This window comes from Aethalodelphis obliquidens, unplaced genomic scaffold (assembly GCF_003676395.1).
Source record: "Aethalodelphis obliquidens isolate GAN/ISIS:26980383/991018 unplaced genomic scaffold, ASM367639v1 scaffold2, whole genome shotgun sequence".
NCBI classification, from domain to species: domain Eukaryota; kingdom Metazoa; phylum Chordata; class Mammalia; order Artiodactyla; family Delphinidae; genus Aethalodelphis; species Aethalodelphis obliquidens.
In genome coordinates, this window is record NW_020837946.1 from 15,629,119 (window position 1) to 15,652,827 (window position 23,709).

At 41.4% G+C, this 23,709-nt stretch overlaps 1 protein-coding gene across 2 annotated transcripts in view; it reads left to right on the plus strand.

The window, feature by feature from the left end:
- Window positions 1-23,709, plus strand: part of PAX3 (paired box 3) — a 96,499-nt gene that overhangs the window by 55,982 nt on the left and 16,808 nt on the right. For both annotated transcript variants that reach the window (XM_027120314.1, XM_027120320.1), the window contains exons 5-7: window positions 8,804-9,009; window positions 19,071-19,236; window positions 20,115-20,329. In XM_027120314.1, coding sequence (XP_026976115.1) covers window positions 8,804-9,009; window positions 19,071-19,236; window positions 20,115-20,329 — 587 coding nt within the window. The remainder of the gene's footprint in view (window positions 1-8,803; window positions 9,010-19,070; window positions 19,237-20,114; window positions 20,330-23,709) is intronic.

The window sequence follows — 23,709 nt, forward strand, 5'->3', positions numbered from 1 at the left end:
GAAAACAAATATTTGCGAGTAGAAATCATTTCCCGGGGTCGGTTAGGGAAGTGTGGCTTCATCTTTGCTTGATGAGAGAGATTCATTTCGTTAAAAGGATTCTTGTTACACACACGTAAATCTCAAAATAAAGGGTTTAAGAAGCCACTGGGTTAATCTGGGTCACTGTCAGGGTCCCCAAAAGTAGTAACGATTCCTTCTTCACTTTATGCCTTTGGAAGGAGGTGCTGAAACAGCAGTTTGCTTGGGATTTTGTGGCTCCTTTAAGCAACATGTTGCTTGTGTCGGGGAAAAGAAAGGGCACAAACATGTTTTTACTTAAACACATCAACGAATACAGCTACTAAAAATAATCACTAGCGGGGCTGCAATAAGTGAAGGAGAAATAGCCTTTCTTTCTAGCTGTGTTGTTACAAAGGAGGCCTTTTAAGTGACTAATGGTCAGGTAGTGGCTGTTAGGAGGGAACTCCACCGGATTACATTTCCTCAGTGTAACGTGGATTGAGATCCAACACACACCTGAAATTCAATGTTATTAGAACCTCAGGATCCGGGGTCTTTAGGGCCACGCAGCTCATTGCCTCGGAGGCAGCTTGGCCGTTCAGCCAGCCTCTGCTTGTCAGCCCTTATCTTAAATAAACACCCAATGGTCCATGTTGTGCATTTCAAGTCACTCTCGGGCCCCGGAGCACACGCGGCCGTCCTGGACTGCCCCCGCGGCCGGCCATATTCATAACCAATCTGTACTCTCCTCCCAGGGCAGCAGGGACTCGGGGAGTTGTTGAGTGTCAGGGTTTATTTGCGCTATTTTGATTAGCACCAACCTGGCAGGAGCTTATTTTCCTTCTAATGACCCCGTGCTGTGAGAAGGCGGCTTCCGAGGGAAGGGCTTGGGTCAGAGGGGAGGGGACCGGCGTTACATTTCTGCAGCCCCCAGATGGGGACTGCTGGGCGGGAACGAGAGTAGGTGAATGGCTGGAGGGTCTTAATTAGATTTAGAGTTCTTAAAAGAACCTTTCCGAGAGAGAGCCCAGAATATTCTTGCCATACACTGTCCTGCTTTTTTTTTTTTTTTTTTTTTTGCACTTGCTAAAGATTTTTGGGCTGGCAAATTGGGGGAGAAGTTGTAGAGGCAATAAAAGCAAAACAAGACCCCCTGCCCCCCCCCCCCCCACCGCCACCCGCCAAGAGGCCACTGATCAGGTTATAAACTCTCTCTCCTAGTTTATCAACGATCATGGTCACAATTACTCAAATCCTAGTTCTGAGTTAGGAATTCTGGAAAGTTCATTAGATAGCTTGAGTTTGTTAGGTCACACACGCTTTCTAGATCTACTTTAGGGTTTTGTTGTAAATCTTTGGTTTGTTCCTTTCAGCGGGGTCTCTTCTTTTTTCCTTCTCTTGACGTATATACAATTTAAAAACATTAAAAAAAATAATGTTGCCGATTACTTCTTAGCTTGTGAATTAATGTGGCAGAGAAGCTTCCAGGTGCTGAAGTCTCTCAACTGGCTTGGATTAACCCCTACTGTGCTTCCATTTCAACCTCCCCCTCCTCCCTCCTCTGGAAAAAAAAAAACACCCAACCTCCCCTTTCTCATCCACTCCGGCTTTCTTTGTGTCTGCTGCTCCCTGCCAGGCAGGTGTCAGAGCCCTGAATGAGGGTAAACGCTCCATTGATGGATTCCACAGATGGAGCGTGGAAATCGGTAGAATAGGCCTCGGCCACAGGCCATTTCTTGGGATCCAACAAAAGCCTCCAAATAAGTCAACAAAAATCCCAAAGATCACAAAGGGAAAGTGTCATTTGTCATTTACTCTGGGTCTGTGAGGGAATATCAGACTCTTCCTGATTTTCACCCGAGTAAACACGAGAGAGGTCATTCACATCTCTCTCAGTGTAAAAGGGCTATTTCAGATCAGAAAACAGTTAGTTGTCCCATTGTCCCCTTGGTGTTGAATGGTGAAACTCACAAACACAGGAGACATTCTACAATTAGCCAAGTAAGTACATCCAACTTCAAGTTGACCCGTTAAAGACCTCATGGGATATACTTCTGAAATACCTTCATGCTGTCTGACACAGGGTGAAACCACCTTGTGGGGCTCTTAGGCACGATTTTTATCTGTATCTTGTTCTTTCATCGGTGAAACATAGCTTCGAGTGCCGACGCTGACAGGTTTTGCTTGGAAAGGTTAGTACAGATGGGACGACCATCTGATTTGGTCTGAGGCTGTCTTAGAATAAATGACAGTTGACCAAGGAAGTTCAGCCTCAAAACCTGCAGAGAGAGATTCCCCCCACCTCCTCCCGTGTCTGTAAATTGCATTGTGTTATATCTGGGGAAAACATAGAGTTTAAATGGTTGTCATGTTTTGATTCTTTAATTATTCAGATGAAAAGTCTTGCTGAGAAGAAAGACAGTGTGCCAAGTGCATGCTTGTGAATGATTTTGGCTCTCCATTTTTTGCCTGTCTCCCATCTCTGAATTATACTGGTCTGGAAACCAATAATTATAGAATTCCACGTGACTAAATCCCTATAAAATTGAGGTAAGATCTCATGTATAATAGCATTAACTAGGATGAAATATTTCCTGAGGCTATAGAAGAGGTCACAAGGGGTTAACGGACAAAGACATACTCTCTAATTCTGTAATTCCTTCTTTAATTAAACTTCATGGTTGGTCCGCTGGTGGTAATACTTCTGCCTTCTCCTCCCAGTTTGATTTGTTTCCGAAAGAAGAATTTGTAATCCTGTGGGGTATGATTGTTGCCTATGCTTGATCTTTTTTTTTTTTTCTTTAAGCAGAAAATGTCCATTTTCCCAAGGTTGATTTGGGGAGTTAATGTGAGATGATTGGGATAACTAAAAATTTTGCTCCTAAGACCTAGAATTAGCTTTACATAGAAAAAGAAGAAATGAGCTTCTTTTAAAATTAAGAATAAAGCACAGAGTTGAAACACTCAGGCACCTGGGTGAGAGGTGACATTTTCCTGGTGATCACGCTGAGGTTTCTGCTGAATAACTTGTGAATATCCCAACAGATTTCAAGTTTTTATTCCTACGCTTTTGCCTAAAAAGAATTTGAGGTTACTTTACAGCTCTTGATATCCTTTCACTAAGGTGCCTTTAATATCAAAAAAGACGACTTTAATAAAGATATAAACAGAGTGATCAGTTCAACTGCTTGTGAACAGTAGTATTTTCCCTATTGACCCTGGATCTTAGAACTAAGCGTCTGTGATGATTATTAATGGAGACTGCACATGGTCAGACTGACTGCTTTAATTTCTTAAATTCATTCAATATCTTGGAAAATTGATCCATTTCTTAGTGCTTTATTGTCGTTAAACATCTATACTTTGAATATATAAAGAATTCAATAAATATTTGTTGAATTAAATTCAATTGGGAAATTGATTTGGCATATACTATTGATTAAACTGTTGTATTTCTGTCAATTTCATTTGGTTCTAAGAAGTTTTGAAAATTTGGGACAAATAAGAATAGTAGTGGCAATCAGCTAAATGCTTTACATTGGGATTCCTGTTTTGGTGTGTTTCCGGTATTCCTCTTCAAAAGGGGACTGTTTGTGTGTGTGTGTGTGTGTGTGTGTGTGTGTGTGTGTGTGTGTGTGTGTGTGATAAAGAAACTCGACACCTATTTAGAACACTCCAGGCTAGATGAGAGAGAGTTCTCCGAAGTCCCATAAACCTGGGTCAAATCCCAGTTTCCAAGTTGTGTGACCTGAATAACCTCTCTGAATCTTTCCTTTTTCTGGGGTGAGTATTTACTTCACGGGTTTTTGTGTAGTTACGTAAGGAAAGGAGAGAAATTCTCCACCTCTTGGGAAGGTTTGCTTCAGGTTCATTGGTGACATTGAGTTAAACAAATGTATAAGTCAGAGAATGGATTGTGAAGGGGTTTTGGTAATAGAGTCAAAACTTTCAAAGTCTGATAAGAATATGGATTAGGATAAAATCTGAGAATTTTTATGCAATTAAAACAATAAAATCTCCACTTAAAGGACCATGTATTATGTATTGATATGGATTTTCTTATGAGAACTATTCTGGAATTTCAAATTAGGGGACAATATCTCTAAAGAACAGTAAAGCAAACTTTGTGAAGGCAGGTGTAGAATGTGACTGAGCAACTTAAATGTATGAAAGTCTCCCTTTAATATTAAGGCCAGGGCTTCCCTGATGGCGCAGTGGTTGAGAGTCCGCCTGCCGATGCAGGAGACACGGGTTCGTGCCCCGGTCCGGGAAGATCCCACATGCCGTGGAGCGACTGGGCCCGTGAGCCATGGCCGCTGAGCCTGTGCGTCCGGGGCCTGTGCTCCACAGCGGGAGAGGCCACAGCAGTGAGAGGCCCGCGTACCGAAAAAAAAAAAAAAAAATTAAGGCCAGACAGTATAAATAGACTGAAGAAATTATATTTAATCTAGTTGCTATATCCTGGCAATTTATTAGCATTTAGATAACTGTCTTGCTAACACTGCTTGTAGTTTTCAAGTCATAGCTTAAATATTATTCACAGAAAAAAAATAATTTCTTTCTGTCAAGCTGTCTGAAAGAAAGGCCTTGTTTTTACTTTGCTGAAATATTTAGCAAGATTAGATACTTGGTATCTAGTATCGAATTTGTTCCAGTATCTTGAGTAAAGTTAAATATGTAAAATAGAACTTCAACGGATTGATTTAATTTGTGCTATTAAAATGGGATTTAAGTTTTAGACTTGTTTTTGGTAAAAACTGAATGATTCAAATTTAGGACATTATTGTGAACCATGTTCTGTGTAAATAATACATTTTAGGGCTTCCCTGGTGGTGCAGTGGTTAAGAATCCACCTGCCAATGCAGGGAACACGGGTTCAAGCCCTGGTCCAGGAAGATCCCACATGCCGCGGAGCAACTAAGCCCGTGCGCCACAACTACTGAGCCTGCGCTCTAGAGCCCGTGAGCCACAACTACTGAAGCCCACCTGCCTAGAGCACGGGCTCCGCAACAAGAGAAGCCACTGCAATGAGAAGCCTGTGCACTGCAATGAAGAGTAGACCCTGCTCACCGCAACTAGGGAAAGCCTGCTCGCGGCAATGAAGACCCAGCGCAGCCAAAAATAAAATAAATTAAAAAAAAAAACACAAAAAACATTTTAATTCTATTGAGTAGTATAAGAAATGGTAGTGTTTCCATCTTTAGAAAGAGCTAGTATTTCCTAGCTGGTAGATTAATCTAGGGTTGCTGACTGAACATTTTTTAAAGCCCACATCCTTTTGGAGTTTACAGATGGGGAAAAGTTAGAATTGACTTGTAAGGTTGTGGCTTCATCGTGTCAAAAATGATCAGCTGGTTCAGATAATTTTCTAGCAGAAAAATCAGGCAAATCGTTTCCTCAGTGTCTTTAAAATGGTGCTATTTGGAGTTTTTCCTAGTTAGATGGAACCTTTGGATTGCTTTTGAATAAACAGTCTAGGAATAAAAGTAGTAATTTGCTAGCTTGTTAAAGAAAAATTTATTTTTGGTGGTAAGGGCTGTGCTATTGAACTCAGATAGTCTTGAGTCTTGTTTATCACTGACTGTTGGTGGTTCTTCATCTTTTTTTAAAAATCACAATCCTCTTTGAAAAAATTGGTAATTATTTCCTAGAAAAATTCAGGCATGCAAGTACTTGCAAGAATTTCCAAGTAATTTTCAAGGACTCACAACCCCCGCCCCAAAGCTCATCTATAAGTGGTAGTTGGGTGACTCAAAAGAGCAGAATTTCCATTTTAAAGATGTAAAATTGTGACAGAAAAGTGAGTTTTGGTTCAAAACTTAATTTTTCTCCTGTACTTCTAGTCATTCAGCATGTATTTATTGAGCACCTATTATGTTCCAGCAGTAATTCTAGCAATGAACAAGGCAAAGGAAGGGTCTTGAGCTCATAGAGCTTCTATTCTGGGGGATGTTAATTGTTAAGGTGAAACAGTGGTCTTGACCCTCAGAATTAACTCTGGTTGGTACTTGTACATCTAAGCAGCCCTCTTTCTCCAGAAACCAGCGATGATTTTGATTAATTGACCTGACAGTGCATGGCACATCATATTTACTTGGGAGGATTTACTAGCCCCAGAGACTCCCAAAGGAAACATGAAAATTTCCACATACTATTATCCTAATGGGATCATAGTAAGAGAAAGTGCAAGCAAAGATTTAAGGTTCTCACAGGCAGAGGAGAGATTTTGGTCAGTTCTTAAATGCTGTTGAGTTTTTCACCTGAATTCACTTTAGACAGAAAAGTCAGGGCAACAGAAACTGGAAGCATGGAAGGAAAACATTTTATAAAAATTTATTTTCTTCTTAGGGGAATGAGTAATCTGTTTCTTGGGGAGTATATTATTTATAACGGAAAAAAATACAGGTGGGAGCAATTTTTTGGATAAATTGTGGCAGAAAATATTTTATATGCTTGGGAATTTTGAGGGGGAAGTGAATAATTAATCTGAAATGTTCTGCAGAGCGTTCTCAAAGTGTCTGTCCAGGATCAGTAACATCAGCGTCAATCGCCAGGGAATGTGTTAAAAATGTGAATTCTCAGAGCCCACCCCAGACGTATGGAATAAGAAGAGGGGACAGCCATCTGGTTTTTAATAGGTTCTTCCAGGGATTCTGATGCTCCAGAGGTTTGAGAACCGCTGCCCTACAATTAGGCACAAATTATTGTTCTTTTAATTTGGTTCACGTTTATTAAAGGTATACACATGTAAGTTGTATTGGCTGCTTTTGAAGTTTATAATGCAATGAATGACATATTTCTTAGCATGTTAATACTCCTGTAAAGTGTTAGCATACTTAAAGTCTATTTTTCTTTCTTTCAGTTAATACTAACATTTCCTAAAATAAGATTTATATTAAATTAGACCATTTTACATTAAATTAGATAACAATTGAAAAACCAAGCTTAATGGCTAACATACAGTAGAGCATTACATATTATAATTCCCTTTTGCTTTTATGTGCCAGTATCGGTTTTCTTTGATTTGTCATATATATTATTAATTTACTCTCTTAATTTCACAGTATTTGAATGTGAATAAAATGTAGAAGGACTAAAATATTAGAAAACTTAAAATTATATTTGTGGGTTATTTTGGATGTGTACCTTTTGGGGCAGCTTATAATTTATACTGAAGTAAAATGAAATTTTAAATTTCTATAGGGCAGAACTAAGTTTGAGCTTAAGAGAAAAGAGAATTAGTAGTATAGGAGATACTTCATTTTAGGATCGCTTCTAGCGCTTCCGGCATTTCCCCAGGTTCTACCAGCCTGGGGGGCGGAGATGAGTTACCTTGACGTTGACATTAGTCATCTACAATTTTCTGGCTTTCTCTCCTCATTTGCTGACAGCACACCTCAGCCTCTTCCCCAGAGGATCCTCCAGTTATTTGGGAAGTTTTGAGAGCATTTGCATGTGTTCAGGGGCAAGGCTGCTCTGGCTCCCACGCTACACTCAAGAGTCTGTGGCCTGGTAGCCCTCTGACAACCTCTGCCACTGTCCTGAGGGCCAGGCCTCTGGGAGGGGGCTGCTCTCCTACCGAGAGCCCTATGTCTGGTGCATCCTCAATCTGAAGAACCTGCTGTTGGCCAACAGGTACTCTACTGTCACAACTCACAGACGCTAAATTGCATCATTAATGCCAATTTCGACTTAATTTCCCAACTCCTCCTCCGGTTTCTTGGGCGCCTGCATACTAAAACTGGAAGGTCTCCTTCCTGATGCGTGCTCATACAGGCAAATTCAAGCTTTGGTGAGGAGGGGGCCTGTAGCAAGGCTGGCTTCAGGGACGTGTGGCCTATGCAGTCACTCAGGGCCCCATGTGCAGAAGGCCCCGTGCTTAGTTTTATGCTCTGTAGTTGCCATCTTGAAATTCGTGATAACCTGTGAACATGGGGGTCCTGCGTTTTTATTTTGCACTGCGCTCCTCAAACTAGGCAGCGGTCCTAAGCAGCTGCCTCTCAGACCCAGACTCTGAACTTCTGTTTAGAAACAGTTTCGTAGACTATGCCTGCTTCTTCCTGAGTCTGTTCTTGAGATTTGCATTAACAATATCTAAACTCTCCTTAAAGCATTTCCTAATATCTGGCAATGAGAGAGTAAATTTAACACGGTGTTTCTTATAGGAGCAGTACAGTCTACAAATTTACAGGAATCCTGCACTAGTTTATGATTATTGCCTTTTTAGATACGAAGTCGGTTTTGGAATATTAATTAAAAAAATCACTCTTTAACAAATTTTTTCCTGGTCTAAAGGCTGGTGAAGATTGATCAGGAACCAGATTAAATGTGATTCATTTATTAGACAAGAACGGAGTACCCATTAAAGGCTAAGGACATGGGCCAGAAACATGGAGTAAGGCCTGTCTCTGCTTTCTAAGAGTTCATAATGGGCTTAGAATGACAGGTGCAGAGAGCCATTATTTCTGCCTGGGGGCCTTGGAGATGGGATAGGGGAAGAGATTAAATACCATTTAATAATGTAATACTGCAAGGAGGGGCTTTGTGTCAGTGGGAGGACATTGGGAATGTACTTTAGACTAGGATTTGAATCATTATAGCTTGGTCAGACTGTTTTTTTTTTTTTTTTTTTCATATTTTGGCACTCCAAGAAGCTTGTGGGATCTCAGTTCCTTGACCAGGTATCGAACCCGGGCCATGGCAGTGACAGTGCTGAATCCTCACCGCTCAGCCACCAGTGAACTCCCCAGACTTGTTTTCTGATTCACATTTGATCACTTTTTTTCTCCTGTGCTTTTAGCCTCGGCACCCCAATCAGATGAAGGCTCTGACATCGACTCTGAACCAGATTTACCGCTCAAGAGGAAACAGCGCAGGAGCCGAACCACTTTCACAGCAGAGCAGCTTGAAGAACTGGAACGGGCTTTTGAAAGAACTCACTATCCTGATATTTACACTAGGGAGGAACTGGCCCAGAGGGCAAAGCTCACCGAGGCCCGAGTACAGGTACTGACGTCCAAACATCCCCTTCCTGCTTAAACCCACACAGGAAACAAGAGTGTCTTCTCCTCTAAACCATATTTCAGACCAAGAAGGTAAATATATCAGGAATGGTCCTTCATTGTGAATGGCAGCCTCTCACATTATAAAGTTCTTCCTTTCTCTCTCATTTCTTTCCTTCATATTTCGCCGTGTCGTGATAACGACGTCATGACCTCCGTTTCCATTTTATGGCATGTGCTTGGTCCAAGCACCTCCTGCCAACACCCCCCCCTCGCCCCCTGCCCCGCCATCTCCCCCAAGGTATGTCTGTGGTATACAGCAACATATTACTTTGCTAACCAGTCAGAAAGTTTTCCTTTTCCTCTTAATAGGTTGATAAGTCCCATTAAATTGATTGATGTGATGGCTACATTTGCCTTCTTTTCTATCACATTATTTGATACAAGTATTTTATATGTATAGATTTAAAACTGTGATCCATTTAATTAGCTTTCTTTGTATTCTTAGTATTTTTTTTTGTATTTATGAAAGTATACATTCTTATTTTAGACTTCGGTTGTCATTATGAGGAGAATGTAATTATATCCGATGTATCACAGAGAAGGGTGTCAATTCACATTATTTATTCATCATTTCAGGAATCCTTGTTATGTACCAAGCGCTGTATAGACTTTGGGGGTGGTACATAGATAATAGCAAAATTTTGAGTGGTTACTCTGTGGCAGGCACTGTTCTAAATGCTTTATAAGAATCAGTTCATTTACTCACCGTTAAAACCCTAGGTTGGTGCTATTAATATCCCCAATTTATAGATGAGGAAGCTGAGACTCAGACTATTTAAGTAGCTACCCAAAGTCATGTAGCTAGTAAGTGATCGAGGTAATTGGATTCCATACACTTCCTCCCTATGGCCTTTCAGTTATGAAGATGTGCAAAGTTATATAAGGTAAAATCCCTTCCTTTAAGTCTAGAAGCATTGCAAGTAACTATATTATTTAAAGAACATTTTAAATTATCTTTTCAACTCAGAAGTGTTCTGAACCCTCTGGAAAGGCTACTTTGGTGTAATATGTTTCTATTGAGTGATAGAATAATGTTTCATTATGAGTAATGAACTTTCTTCTCAAGGTAGTAAAGCATGGTTGGAAAGATTACAAATGCCTCAGGATATCCTGGAACCCCCTACTGCCCCAGGAGTGAAGTTACCTTGTCTGGAAACGTCATGTTATTGCCAGATACTTGATGTTCATAGTTAGAGTGAGGCTGGGGACCCAGCAGCGAACTAGGCAGTTGATGTGGTCTCCAGATTGATCGACACTTTCCCATAAGCATCGACACTTTCCCAACACTACCTCTCCTGTCACAGACTATTTTGGAATAGCCTCTCGTAGCCTGCAGAGCCAAGTCAGAGGGATCGTTTCCTTCAACTTGACTTTCTTTCTGATCATCACAGTGCTAGGAAGGCCAAGGAACACTAAGATGAATTAACACAAATTTCTCAAGGAACTAGTATTTAATGGGTAATAAAGTAAACGCATGAATAATTTAAAAACAAAGCCGAGATGATAAGTGCGTTAGAGAGAGCTGAAGTGCAGTGAGAGTCGAGAAGAGGAAAGGGTGAGATTTTATTGGAGTAAACAAGAGGGGATCATGAAGAAGGGAGGGTTCAGATGGCCTTTTGAGTTTAGATAGATATTCATTGGACAGGGAGGTTGGGAGAGTATTTTGGTAATACAGAATAATGAGCAAAAGCACAGAGTCGGAAGCACATGAGTTGCATATCAGATGACCTTTCATTTTTCACTCTAGTCGTGTTGAGAACACAGTGAATAGTTCAATTTGGTTAAGGGTAGGGAGTGCTAGGGTGGCAGGAAGGAATATGATTACTTGAAAATCTATTTGCTCTCTTTGTATTCTTAGTGTTTATTTTTTGGTACTTATGAAAATGTTCATTCTTAACTTTGGTTATCATTATGGGGAGAATATGATTATGTCAGATATAACATACAGAAGTGTGTCAACTCAGGTTATTCACTCGTCATTTCAGGAATCCTTGTTATGTACCAGGCACTCTGTGGAGTTTAGGGGTGGTACATGGACAGCGGCAAACTTTTCAGTGGTTTCTGAAGTAGGTCAGTGGCAGTGAGGATGGAAAGGAGAGAACTGCCTTGAAAGGTGGAAGGCAGGCAGCTGATTGTGTGAGCTGGAGGTGGGTGCAAAGGTGAGTGTAGGGAAGAGTCACAGATATGCTGGGGTTTGCAACACAAATGTTTTACAGCTGGAGCTATTCAATCCCTCTGCCTATTCCACTGTGATATAGCGCTCCTTCCCAGAAATGGCCACCGCTGACCACAAATCATGATGATATTTATAGACATATATATAAATATCACATTATTTCATGGTAATATATACAGTGTATGTATTATAATATATATAATAATGCTACAAATATTACATATATCAAATCTATTTGTTTTTATTATAGTTATGTGATCACCTGGTTTAAATGGAAAGGGAGGTCCATTCATTCTTCCATTCTTTTGGCAAACCTTTACCGAGTGCCCACTATATTCCAGGATCTGGTCCTTATCCTCTCTGGCTGGCCAAGCCCACATACTGGGTCTATCCTTAAGATAGACTGAAGATCAGTTCCGAACTCAGAGTCAAAAAATAAACATTGGCTGTAAAGAAATCAAACAAAGAGAGTGATGGAAAATTGAAAAGAGCGTGCTGTGTTGCTCTCCCTCGTTCATTGTTGCTTTTGCCAAAGACAAGGATGGGGGGACAGAGTTAATCTCAACCGCATGCAGCTTGTACAGTGCCCGGCACTCGCATCTGGCTCAGTGAACGTCAAAGGAGAATAAGAATGGCCCATTAACTTCCAGAGGACATGGGATCAAACCAATAAAGAGTGGTTCATATTTTTCTATACAGTGACCTCCTCTCCAGAGCGGGGCCCTCATTAACCTAACAGCTGTCCTAATGTGGCTTTAACCCGGTGACTCTTTGCATTCCTTATGGCTTCATTAGTTCCCTTGAGACACATCACGTCTTGCACCACAGCTATGATCTACAGCCTAACAAATTCCCTACAACACCCGGCATATGGATCTTTTACTTAACCCAGCAGGAAAAAGAAGGGAGTAGTTAATCACTGATTAAAATGCCAGAACAAAATCCTTTAGTTTTTAGAAGGATCTGGGAAAGCAGTAGCAAAGTCAACTCAGTTTGAGTGATAGCCAGAGAGTGTGAGTTATTTTAATTTGGGGCACCTGGGAAAACCTAACACCAAACACCGCACCCCCCCCCCAACAAAAAACCCAAATGTGTCTACATTCCTTTTTTTTTCCTCCCAGAGGGGGGAAAAAAAAAACACCTTCTAAACCCTTCTGGATAAAAATGAGACTAAAGCTTTAATAAATTAGACCTATGTCAGTATTCCATAAAAATTTGTTTAGACAGTAGCTATGTTATATTTATCAGAGTCAAATCTGAGTACACAGACTAAGAATGATTGTACAGCAAAGACTAATTTGCCTAATTCACCTCCTGGGTAGCTGTTACTATGCAAATAAGGGCGAGCACTAAAGTTTTGTAAGGAAGGGTGACTTGCAGACATTTATGATGTGTAAAAGTTTTAGTAAATATTCCATCTAAAACTCCAAGAAGTAGGCAAGCATTGTTCTCTTACCACCCAGGTAATGGAAGACCGGAAAGGAAGCTGCTTGTGGAAAAGCATTTAACTAGGAGTCAGAAGATGTGGGTTTTGGTTTCAGCTTTGCCAAAAATGTTTTGTTGGGCAAGTCACAATTTTGCTGTAATCCTGCTGGACTTCAGGTTTTTAAATTTAAATACAAATTTGAAAATATGGGGTTTAGATCAGATGATCTTAGTCTGGGTCCATGGATGAGCAGGATAATCATGGATGGACTTCAGGAGATCTGGGAAACTTGAGATTTGTGCACAAATGTTGTGCCTTTGCCTGTGTGTGTGTGTGTGTGTGTGTGTGTGTGTGTACACAAGTGTTAAATAGGGAGAGGGCCCCTAGTTCTCATCATATTCCCAAAAATCACCACCTCCTGTTCTTTCTTTCTTTCTTTTTTTTTTTTTTGGCAGCACCACACAGCTTATGGGATTTTAGTTCCCCGACCAGGGATTGAACCCAGGCCCTCAGCAGTGAGAGCGCGAAGTCCTAACCACTGGACTGCCAGGGAAATCCCCCCCTGTTCTTTCCTTTAATTAAAACCCCCTAGGATGCATGGTCTCTCAGGACCCTTATAGCATCAGTAATTTGTGATCCTCAGGGAAGCCCAATGGTGGTTTAAAGCCATCTAACAGATCTGTATTGTTTATTTTTATTTTATTCTTTGCGGTACGTGGGCCTCTCACTGTCGTGGCCTCTCCCATTGCGGAGCACAGGCTCCGGACTCGCAGGCTCAGTGGCCATGGCTCACGGACGCAGCCGCTCCGCGGCATGTGGGATCTTCCCGGACCGGGGCACGAACCCGCGTTCCCTGCATCGGCAGGCAGACTCTCAACCACTGCGCCACCAGGGAAGCCCCAGATCTGTATAGTTTAAAGATAGGTACAGAATATTGGTCCTGAACTCTATAATAAAGCAAAAATGTGGTTATCCTACAATTCTCTGCAGGAGTTTGCCCTTGGGATACATAAAGATGCAGTTAAGTATGCTTTCATGTGTGTCGTGATCTTCTGACATTCACAGGAGCGTGGCATTTCTCCTCATCAGCCTTGCTCATCCTTTCCCCAACCTGCTCTCCATACAGTGGTCAAGGCTGGGTAGCAGCAATGGGAAGAGGGCTGGGCGTGTGAGATATGGGAGAGAGGGAGTGGAGTGAGTGGGAAGGTCCAGGGAACAAGCAGCTTGTCCTGAATTTACCTACTTGGAAAGTACTGTAATTGGCACTTTCGTTTCAGCTCTAGTATTTTTTTAAATCATTTTTTTTTAGATGTTGGGGGTAGGAGTTTATTAATTAATTAATTAATTATTGCTGTGTTGGGTCTTCGTTTCTACGCGAGGGATTTCTCTAGTTGTGGCAAGCGGGGGCCACTCTTCATCGCGGTGCGCGGGCCTTTCACTATCGCAGCCTCTCTTTTTGCGGAGCACAGGCTCCAGATGCGCAGGCTCAGTAGTTGTGGCTCACGGGCCTAGTTGCTTCGCGGCATGTGGGATCCTCCCAGACCAGGGCTCGAACCCGTGTCCCCTGCATTAGCAGGCAGATTCTCAACCACTGCGCCAGCAGGGAAGCCCCTCAGCTCTAGTATTTAATGAAACATTTTATAATCTTGTTGAGAATTCTCTTTCTAAGGATTAATGATTACATTCTCTTCCCATTTTTTAAATGGCATTTGAAATAACCCATCTGGAACAATGTAGGTTAGATTGCCTTTGAGGACCACGCCAAAAATGTGAACCAGTAATTTATTGACGGGCAAAATTAGGCTTACACCATGGGACAATTAACACTAATCCATGAACCTTGGAAGCAATTTGGACCTAAGCCTCCATTCAAGCCAAACTGGCGTTCAATTATTTGAGGTGTTATTTGGGTACTTTCCTGTTTGCTCAGGGGCACAAAAGGCTTTGGCTGTAGACCAGAGAGCTTAGAAAACAAAGCAAGTCTCTAATTCTTGGATTTCTCAGTGTGACATTTGTATTTAATAACTTACATTTACTGAACACAGTATCTCTTAGGTGTTTTGCAAGCTTTGATTGTATTGTCTCATTTAACTGATTATATTGTCTCACTTAATCTTGTGAGGGAGCTTTTTTTTTTTTTTTTTTGTGGTACGTGGGCCTCTCACTGTTGTGGCTTCTCCTGTTGCGGAGCACAGTCTCCGGACGCGCAGGCTCAGCGGCCATGGCTCACGGGCCCAGCCGCTCCGCGGCATGTGGGATCTTCCCGGACCGGGGCATGAACCCGTGTCCCCTGCATCGGCAGGCGGACTCTCAACCACTGCGCCACCAGGGAAGCCCTGAAGGAGTTTTTTATTTCTCCCATTTAGCAGATGAGAAAACAGAGACCCACAGATATTATGCAAATTGTTCAAGATCACAGAGGTAGTGAGGGGTGGGGAAAGGTGGGATTCAACTATTGCCTGGTCTGCACTGCTTCCATGTGAATGAAAAGTATTACCGTATTTCTTAAAATATTAAGTTTTTTTTACAACTTTCATTGTTGAGAACAAATTGGTACTTTTTTTACTCTTGAAGAGAAAAATTTATAAAGACCTGTTCTTTTGTGATTCATTACCTTTTTTCCCTAGTTATCATGATGTTATATTTTAAATTTTGCTTCAAAAAATCATTTGATATTATATTACTCCAGAATGGATCTAAATATCATGTCCAAAAGCGTGAATATGACTTTGTAGAAGGGCTCTGAAGAGAGACGTACAAGTAGGAAAGATCCAGGAGCAGATGAAAATGAACCAGGCTGCAGTTCATCAAATGAAATAAAAACTTGGTGCGAGGGAAGGTTCTGATGTAGTGTGATATTATACAGGCAATTGTAAGCAATTACCCACGCCTGGGAGTAGTTATCCACCAATGTATGTCTCCCACCCCACTTTCTTACCATGCTAAGTGTGATGTGTAAGGCCAGGTAATGCTGCGTGGGGAGAGTGAAATCACATTGAATTAGAGATCGTAGAATGACATTTAATAGGTAGATAGCTTAGTAAAACTTGTTCTTCCTGCCCTTCTGGCTAAGAAATTGGTGGAACACTCATATTCTCCTCCAGAACATCAAAGGCCAGTTTGTCTCTGTTGCAATTGCTACTCTTTTCAAAACAAAGTTTCTCGTGATAGTAACAACTGAATCATAGATGCCTTCCACCCATTTTAGATGAACGTATTCAGTATTCTGCACTTACAGAAGCCATTCAGTAGATTATTACTTGATTGTCTGTTAGGAATTAGACAGACAATATTGGAAGAGTTGGGTAGGACTTCTGAGGGCAAGGGAATGTCTTTCAGTCAAAGATGGGCTAATAACAGTACCCCAGGATCACTGTGCATAGCCAGTTTGGGTACTTAAAATGAAGGTGATTTCAAGGGCATTTTTTTTTCCTATTAAAAATAGATGTTTATGAGTTTCAAAGCATAAAGAAGGCAAGGGCCGTTTCCCATTTTGCAACTTCAGTATATTTTTCCTTTAGTGCTTCTTTTGGCAGTGTCAGCTGGTTCTAGGAGATGCAGAGGCTGGCAGGGGCAAGATGATAGAAAAATCTGGTTAAGGGCTTCCCTGGTGGCGCAGTGGTTGAGAGTCCGCCTGACGATGCAAGGGACACGGGTTCGTGCCCCGGTCCGGGAAGATCCCACATGCCGCGGAGTGGCTGGGCCCGTGAGCCATGGCTGCTGAGCCTGCGTGTCCGGAGCCTGTGCTCCGCAGCGGGAGAGGCCACAACAGTGAGAGGACCGCGTACCGCAAAAAAAAAAAAGAAAAAAAAGAAAATTCTGGTTAAATGGCCAGAGACAGGCAGCTCAGTCTTCAGTAAGCCCTGCTTCCCTCAGGAATAGCCCTCTGGATTTATTTAGCCTAAATTTAAACAACATTTAAATTCCTTCCTTTGGGAAACTCTTAAACCTCCTGTTGAAGGTTTGTTTTTCAGTAAAGATTTGCTTCCCAACTATTTCTCTTCATCTTATATTGTAGTTATAATATATGCTGTATTGTAACTATAAGAATTTTTATCCAACTCCTGGTAGGTTTATTCCATGTCATCAATATTTACTTGTATCATTTTGGAAAAATGGAAATAAAATCCCCAAAACTTTACCCCTAGCCTTTTGGATTTAATGTTTTGAAGGGATTTGTAGTTATGATGTTTCTTCTAATTTATTATCTGAGCAAAGACATTTTTGATTTAAAAAATTGGATTATGGAGGCGTTAGCATGAATGTAGATCAAAAGTAGGTTAAGACTGATCAACTAACCAGGCAGAGCCCACCCACTGGAAAAATCACATTTGGTTTACTTATCTAAAAGTTACAGCAGGAAGTTGGCACAGAGAGATTGGCAACACGCTCTGATAATGTCAGAAGTGGCAAGCTTCTGAGTTCTTCATAAGGGATCTCACCAGTAGATTTGAAGACAGTAAGTCTGAATGAGTGAAGTCACATCAGAACTTTTGGAAATTCAACTCTCCTCCCAGCCTAGTACATTAACCTGAAGGTGCACTGCCCATGGGCTGGTCTCGATAAGTGTGGGGAGGAAAAAAAAAACCAACCCATCACCTGAGCCAGGTGTGCCTCATTAATCTGGAGGTTTTATACTATAAAATATGACACAGTGCGTGGTATGGGACAGTGCATTCAGGCATGAAAACAACCCTAATTTCTCACCCCCAGCCTCCTCAGGCTAACCAGCTTGTTCCAAGCACTTCCCTGAAAACAGTTTTCTTACCCTGATGCCTTTGGGAGTCCCGGTAACAGACGCTTAGACTTGCACTGAGAAAACAATTGACACAGACCTGAAATTGAGTGCTGTCAATGGTTCTGTTATCCCAGGTGGCAATTTCTTAAGTTAAGTAAAACTCTAATTCAATTATGTATCAACATGGGAAAATATTGACTTCCCTTCTTTTCCTGTTGGAAACTTAAGGAGTATTAAATGTTAGTGTTCTGAGGAAGTTCAAATAGCTTTCCTTACAACTGTCTTGCATCATGGTTAGAGATGACCAAACTCTTTTCCAGATAAATGCTTGGGTGATTGGCAAAAGTTTAAGCAGATACCTTGGCAAAGTATCTGTTAAACTGGGCTTTCTTGCTACAGAAGGGAGACATTCCTCTCTCCACTCTTTTAAAAATTTTAGGGCTTCCCTGGTGGCGCAGTGGTTGAGAGTCCGCCTGCCGATGCAGGGGACACGGGTTTGTGCCCCGGTCCGGGAAGATCCCACATGCCGCGGAGCGGCTGGGCCCGTGAGCCATGGCCGCTGAGCCTGCACGTCCGGAGCCTGTGCTCCGCAACGGGAGAGGCCACAACAGTGAGAGGCCCGCATACCGCAAAAAATAAAAATAAAAAAAAGTTTTGTGACTTGAAATTTACATTTAAGTTGTATAATTGTTAACTTTGTTCTATAAGGAAATCAAGTCTCAACTTTTCTTAGACATGCTGGTCTCTTGTATCTCTTCCAACTGGCGTGACCACTTTTCGAAATCATATCCAAGCTTTAAAAGGAGTTGAAACTTTGTCTCCACTCTAAACTTCTCCTAATTTCTCTGCATTTTCAAACATGGAGTTTCCACCTCCTGTGAGCAGTTATTTTGGTGACCTTGATTACTCTGTGAGTTCCTAGAGGAGGAGACAGTAAGCTACTGGAGCGCAGGGATCCTATCTTATCCACCCCTTTAGCCCTCTGTTGAAAAGATAGGTGCTTATAGCTGCTGTTGAAAGAAATAATAAATAAACCCACTATTTAAAAGAGCTTCATAGATAAAATGCTTTCATTTCTTGAAATACTTACCTCTTCAGCATCTATTTCCATGAAGACCAGCACAATGTCTCACACTTTGGAAGGGATGGTAGAATAGCTCCATTTATCCTTCTGGTTAATTTATATGACTTTCCAGGAATTGTGCACATAATGTCCATAGAGATACAAACACATTGATAAGACGATAAAAAACAAGGGTTAGTGTGATAGGTAAGACCAAATTAGGACATGTGTCACGCGGGGGCCAAACAGACTCCTGGATCCTCCCCGTTATGCTGCGGTACATGAAGGTGGGAGGGTGCTTATGGTGATGGCAGGGAGTTCCCGTTGTTCCCATCCCTGCTTAGCCATCCCTTCCCATGGTCACCCCCCGGGCTCGTGGGGGCTCTGCAGGACCATTGAAGGCCCTCGAAGTCCCTCTACTGACCCCTGACATCTAACTCTCCTTTCTTCCCTGACAATACAACCCAGAAGGTGGAGGGCTCTTGTGTCTATTTGCCCTGTCAGTAAGGGGCCTTTAATCTGTTTTAGCATGAAAAATTCATTAAGACTGTACTATTATTTCATCAGTGAAATCCTCAAATTTTAAATTAAATCCATAGGTCTGGTTTAGCAACCGCCGTGCAAGATGGAGGAAGCAGGCTGGGGCCAATCAACTGATGGCTTTCAACCATCTCATTCCGGGGGGATTCCCTCCCACGGCCATGCCGACTCTGCCAACATACCAGCTGTCCGAGACCTCTTACCAGCCCACAGCTATTCCACAAGGTATGGAGGAATGGAGTCGGGGGTTAAGATGCAACGCCCAATCTTGTTCCTTGCTGCTTAATTTATGCAGTGAAATCTTCTGCGGTGTCCTTGTGGCTGTTTGTATGCTCATTACATTACATCAGGTTGTCCTGAAAGTACTGATACCTGTCCCATTTCAGAAACATAGTTTGTCCTGTGACCTGTCTGAATCTCTCTAGATAAACTGTGTTGTAATATAATACTGTTTCAGTATTTTAAAACAAAACAAAACAGCATCCCTAAATAAGCATGCAATTTGCTTTTCCTTTGTTAAAACTTTACATTTATACTCCAGTCTGCCATTAACTGAAGTTCTGTGACGGCTCCTAACTGCAGTAGGAATAGAGGGAAGGTAAGCTTTGATAAAAAGTCCCTCTGTCTTAGTGCATAGAGGTGAATGGGATAAATGATAAAACTAAATTAGTTTGCATTATGAAAGATAGCCTTGCAGGCATTCGAAACTATACTGTGACACTAATGTTCAGGTGCTTTGGAAGTAAATTTGATAAGAAGCTTGAGACTTGCAATTCTTACATGGGTTAATCCTCGTGTTGATGAATAACATTCACTACCAAAATAGGTTTGTTCGCACTGTCGATGTGATTTCTGAATTTCTGTTCTGGGCGAGTGTGCGTTGAAACTATGTAGATAAATTATGTACTTGCACATACGTGCAGAGATGTGGCTGTATTTGTTATGAGTGGTTCTAGACCTGAGTGTCAAGAAGGACAGTTTGAAATTTACATGTGGCTGACCAGGATATACTGCTGATGGCTTGGTGACTGTGAACTTTTGTACTGAACTTTCTCTGCTGGCCTCCAAAGGAGATTTATGGCTGATGACCTTCTTCCTTGCAGCCGTGTCGGATCCCAGCAGCACGGTCCACAGACCTCAGCCGCTTCCTCCAAGCACTGTACACCAAAGCACTATTCCTTCCACCCCGGACAGCAGCTCTGCCTACTGCCTCTCCAGCACCAGGCATGGATTTTCCAGCTATACAGACAGCTTTGTGCCTCCGTCCGGGCCCTCCAACCCCATGAATCCCGCCATTGGCAATGGCCTTTCACCTCAGGTCAGTCCCGTGTTTCCAGACAGACGATTTGCTGTATACCAGAACCAAATAGTCAATTCCCCGAGGCAGTCATATAATGAATTGCCAAATTTAAACCATAATGTATTCTTTATACAAGCCACATGATTTCAGTTTTCTGGTTTCCTTTCTCTCCACCCTTCCTACGGGCTGCATCAAAAGTTGTAGCTTAGACTTAAAATCCAAGTGACTTTTAATGTAATCACAGAGATTGTATGTTATACTTAGCTGTCAAGGCATTCATCTTCTGCACTCCTTGTTCAGGGTTTTGGGTAAGAGGTTCACACACATTTCTTTTTTTAATGGTATTTGGTCAGCTGATAGGGTTGTGAGCAAAAACACTTAATTAGAAAACACCAAAGCTTTTATACAGTATTTGGAGAGGAGGTTCACAAGTTGTGTGGAGAGAGACCCAGCTGATGACTACAGAACTCTAGGATAAATGAGTTATAAACGCACAAATTAGGAGAATTACTGCTCTTTGGGAATATATAGATATTTGAATGTTGTAATTGTTTTTCTAATTTGCATTGAACTATGAGCTTTTCTTGAGAGATTATATTAATAAATTGCCTTGATAATTGCATGTCAGAGGGTTGGTTAAATTTCCTACATGTGGCATCTGTCTGAGGTTGACATTATTAGCAGTTGTTTAAATACAGATCACTTGATTTTATTAGAGAGCACTTGGCCCAGGTGGCGAGGAGAGCTGCCCGCTGAATTTGGAGAAATGTCACGAAGGGGTTGCAATCTATAATTGCAATCGAGAATCTCTTCAGGGCCGAGAGTGAGAGTTTTAACAGCTTTATCTTTTCTTAACCCCCTTTTTCCTCTTGGTGGTTAGAAAAACAGAGAGAAGCTCAGAATGACACAAATGAAAAGTGAAAAGACAATTATACTCAATTACACACTAATCACTGACTATCACTGCTGCCTAAACACCAAGAGGGCATTCTAATAGGCAGAAAATGAGATTTTAATGGCACAAAGGGTGGCCAAAATAATGACTCATATATCTTTGCCTTCTTCGTTTTCTTCAACTTGTGGTCTGCGTCTTGGGAGTGGAGTTCCTGGGCTCTGCACAACGGTGATAACTCCGAGCAGCTGAAAAGTTCAAAGCCGTTGGAGTTGAAAAGAATGAATAGCAAAGGCAATGAAATAAACATTTCTGCCTAAAGGCAAAAGTTCATAAATCCTTTTTTGTAACAGTGAATGTAATTAAGTTTCATAGATTCCTATAGCACATCCTGGGATAAAAAATAAGAGGTGGCTTTACGCCTCAGCTGAAAAATAACAACATGAAAACAATGGACATGCTTCCTACAGGACTTTAATACATTTAATTTCCAAGTGCTCGCCTCTGTGAATGTGATTTTGCATGAAAATCATGGATTTATATTAATAGATTCATCTTTAAATGTCTGGATCTATAGCATAGAAGCTTCTTCCACAGTTTAGAAGTAACATCAGAAGTAGTTATCTCTGCAGTTTTATAAGTCATTTGGGGCCATAGAAGAGCTTTTTATGAACATGATTTAGTTGAAAGTTTGCATAAAAGTAAACTTCAACTCGAACCACTTCTGTAAGGTGAGACCCAGGATTCTTTTGGCATTTCTTAGTGTTCGAGCATAATAAAAATAATGACACGAACATGTATTCTCTAAGTGAAGCTCCTAGTTTCTTGTATTATAGATGTCTGCTCTTGTATGTTATAGGAAGTATAAGTGTATTATACTGTGTTATATAAATGGAGGTACTAGCACTTGACCTTGAAACTGTTAATCCTTGATTTCAAGAAGCCTGGCTATGATTCCAGAGTTGGTGGTAGGGTGGGAATCATTCCAATATCAAGCCATGGAAAATTCCACAGGCAACTTCTCCTGTATTTCTTTACTATGCTCTTACACATTATGTTAATTCCTCACTTATTAAATTGCAAATATCCAGGACATCTTGCATTTCTACCATATATTTCCTCCTCAACCCACCACTAGGAACCCATGTTGTCTTAGTTCTCGTAGCATCTCCAGTGAGTTAGAAAAGAAATGAAGAATATGAAGCTCCTCCTTGTTTCCTTAGGCAAAGTTGGAGGAAAAAAGGCTGAGTGAATCAATATCTTGCCAGACATATTTACAGAAAGATGGAATAGGGACATTAGGAGAGTTGGGAATTAAAACAGATTTCTATAGCCTTTCAGATTTACCATTTCTCAGGAATGCCTTTCTTTAAGCAAGGTGGGGAGGTGTGCACTACCCTGTTTGTGATTGTTTGGCTTTATTAAAAATATTATAAAGAAAATTTGAAGAAAAGAGTCCACGTCTAACAGCTGGTTTACCTGTTAACGAAAGAAGAGAGTAAAGAAAGTGTGCTCATGGCTTAGTCTTTTTCCTTGCTATAGAGAAGTGCTTATTAATATACTGGATCATATTACATTAAAAACAGAACTAAACCTGCGACTGCCATTTCTCCTCTTCTCCTCCAACTTTTCCATTTCCTCTGTCTCTATCTGGACGTCTAATATACAGACAAATCAACTGCGGCTCGGAGAGCTTGTGGTCACAGCGCTGAGTGAGAGAGCTGGGGCTGGACAGAGGATTCCCAGCTCCTACTCTCGAATCTCATTCATGATAGCACCCAGTTGGGTGAAGAGGAGACAGGTTTCATAAAAAATAGAGGTGGGGGTCTTATTCATATTTTAAAATCATTTTATAGAAACTAGTTTTCTAAACTTTGGATTTGGGTTAATTAACACTCTTTTTGCTAATGCACTCTTTACATGCTTTTTAAAAAATGTTTATAAATTTATTTATTTATTTTTGGCTACATTGGGTCTTCGTTGCTGCTCGCGGGCTTTCTCTAGTTGCGGCGAGCAGGGGCTACTCTTGATTGTGGTGCGCAGGCTTCTCATTGCGGTGGCTTCTCTTGTTGCGGAGCAAGGGCTCTAGACACTCGGGCTTCCGTAGTTGTGGTACGTGGGCTCTAGAGCACAGGCTCTGTAGTTGTGGCACACAGGCTTAGTTGCTCCACGGCATGTGGGATCTTCCCGGACCAGGGCTCGAACCTGTTTTCCCCTGCGTTGGCAGGCAGGTTCTTAACCACTGTGCCACTAGGGAAGCCCTACATGCTTTTTTGCTTTACACATTTTTCTTATCAATCTTTTAACTTCCCCCAATAATAAAAAGTACTTCATGGTTATTGTAGAAAATGGAAAAAAAATTTAAAAAGGTATCTCTAGAGTAGGAAAAAAATTCCCCTGGGGAGTCACTATTAATATTCTTGCATATTGCCTTTCAGCTCTTTCTGGGTCTTATGCTTAAAAAAAAAAAAAAAAATATATATATATATATACACACACACACACA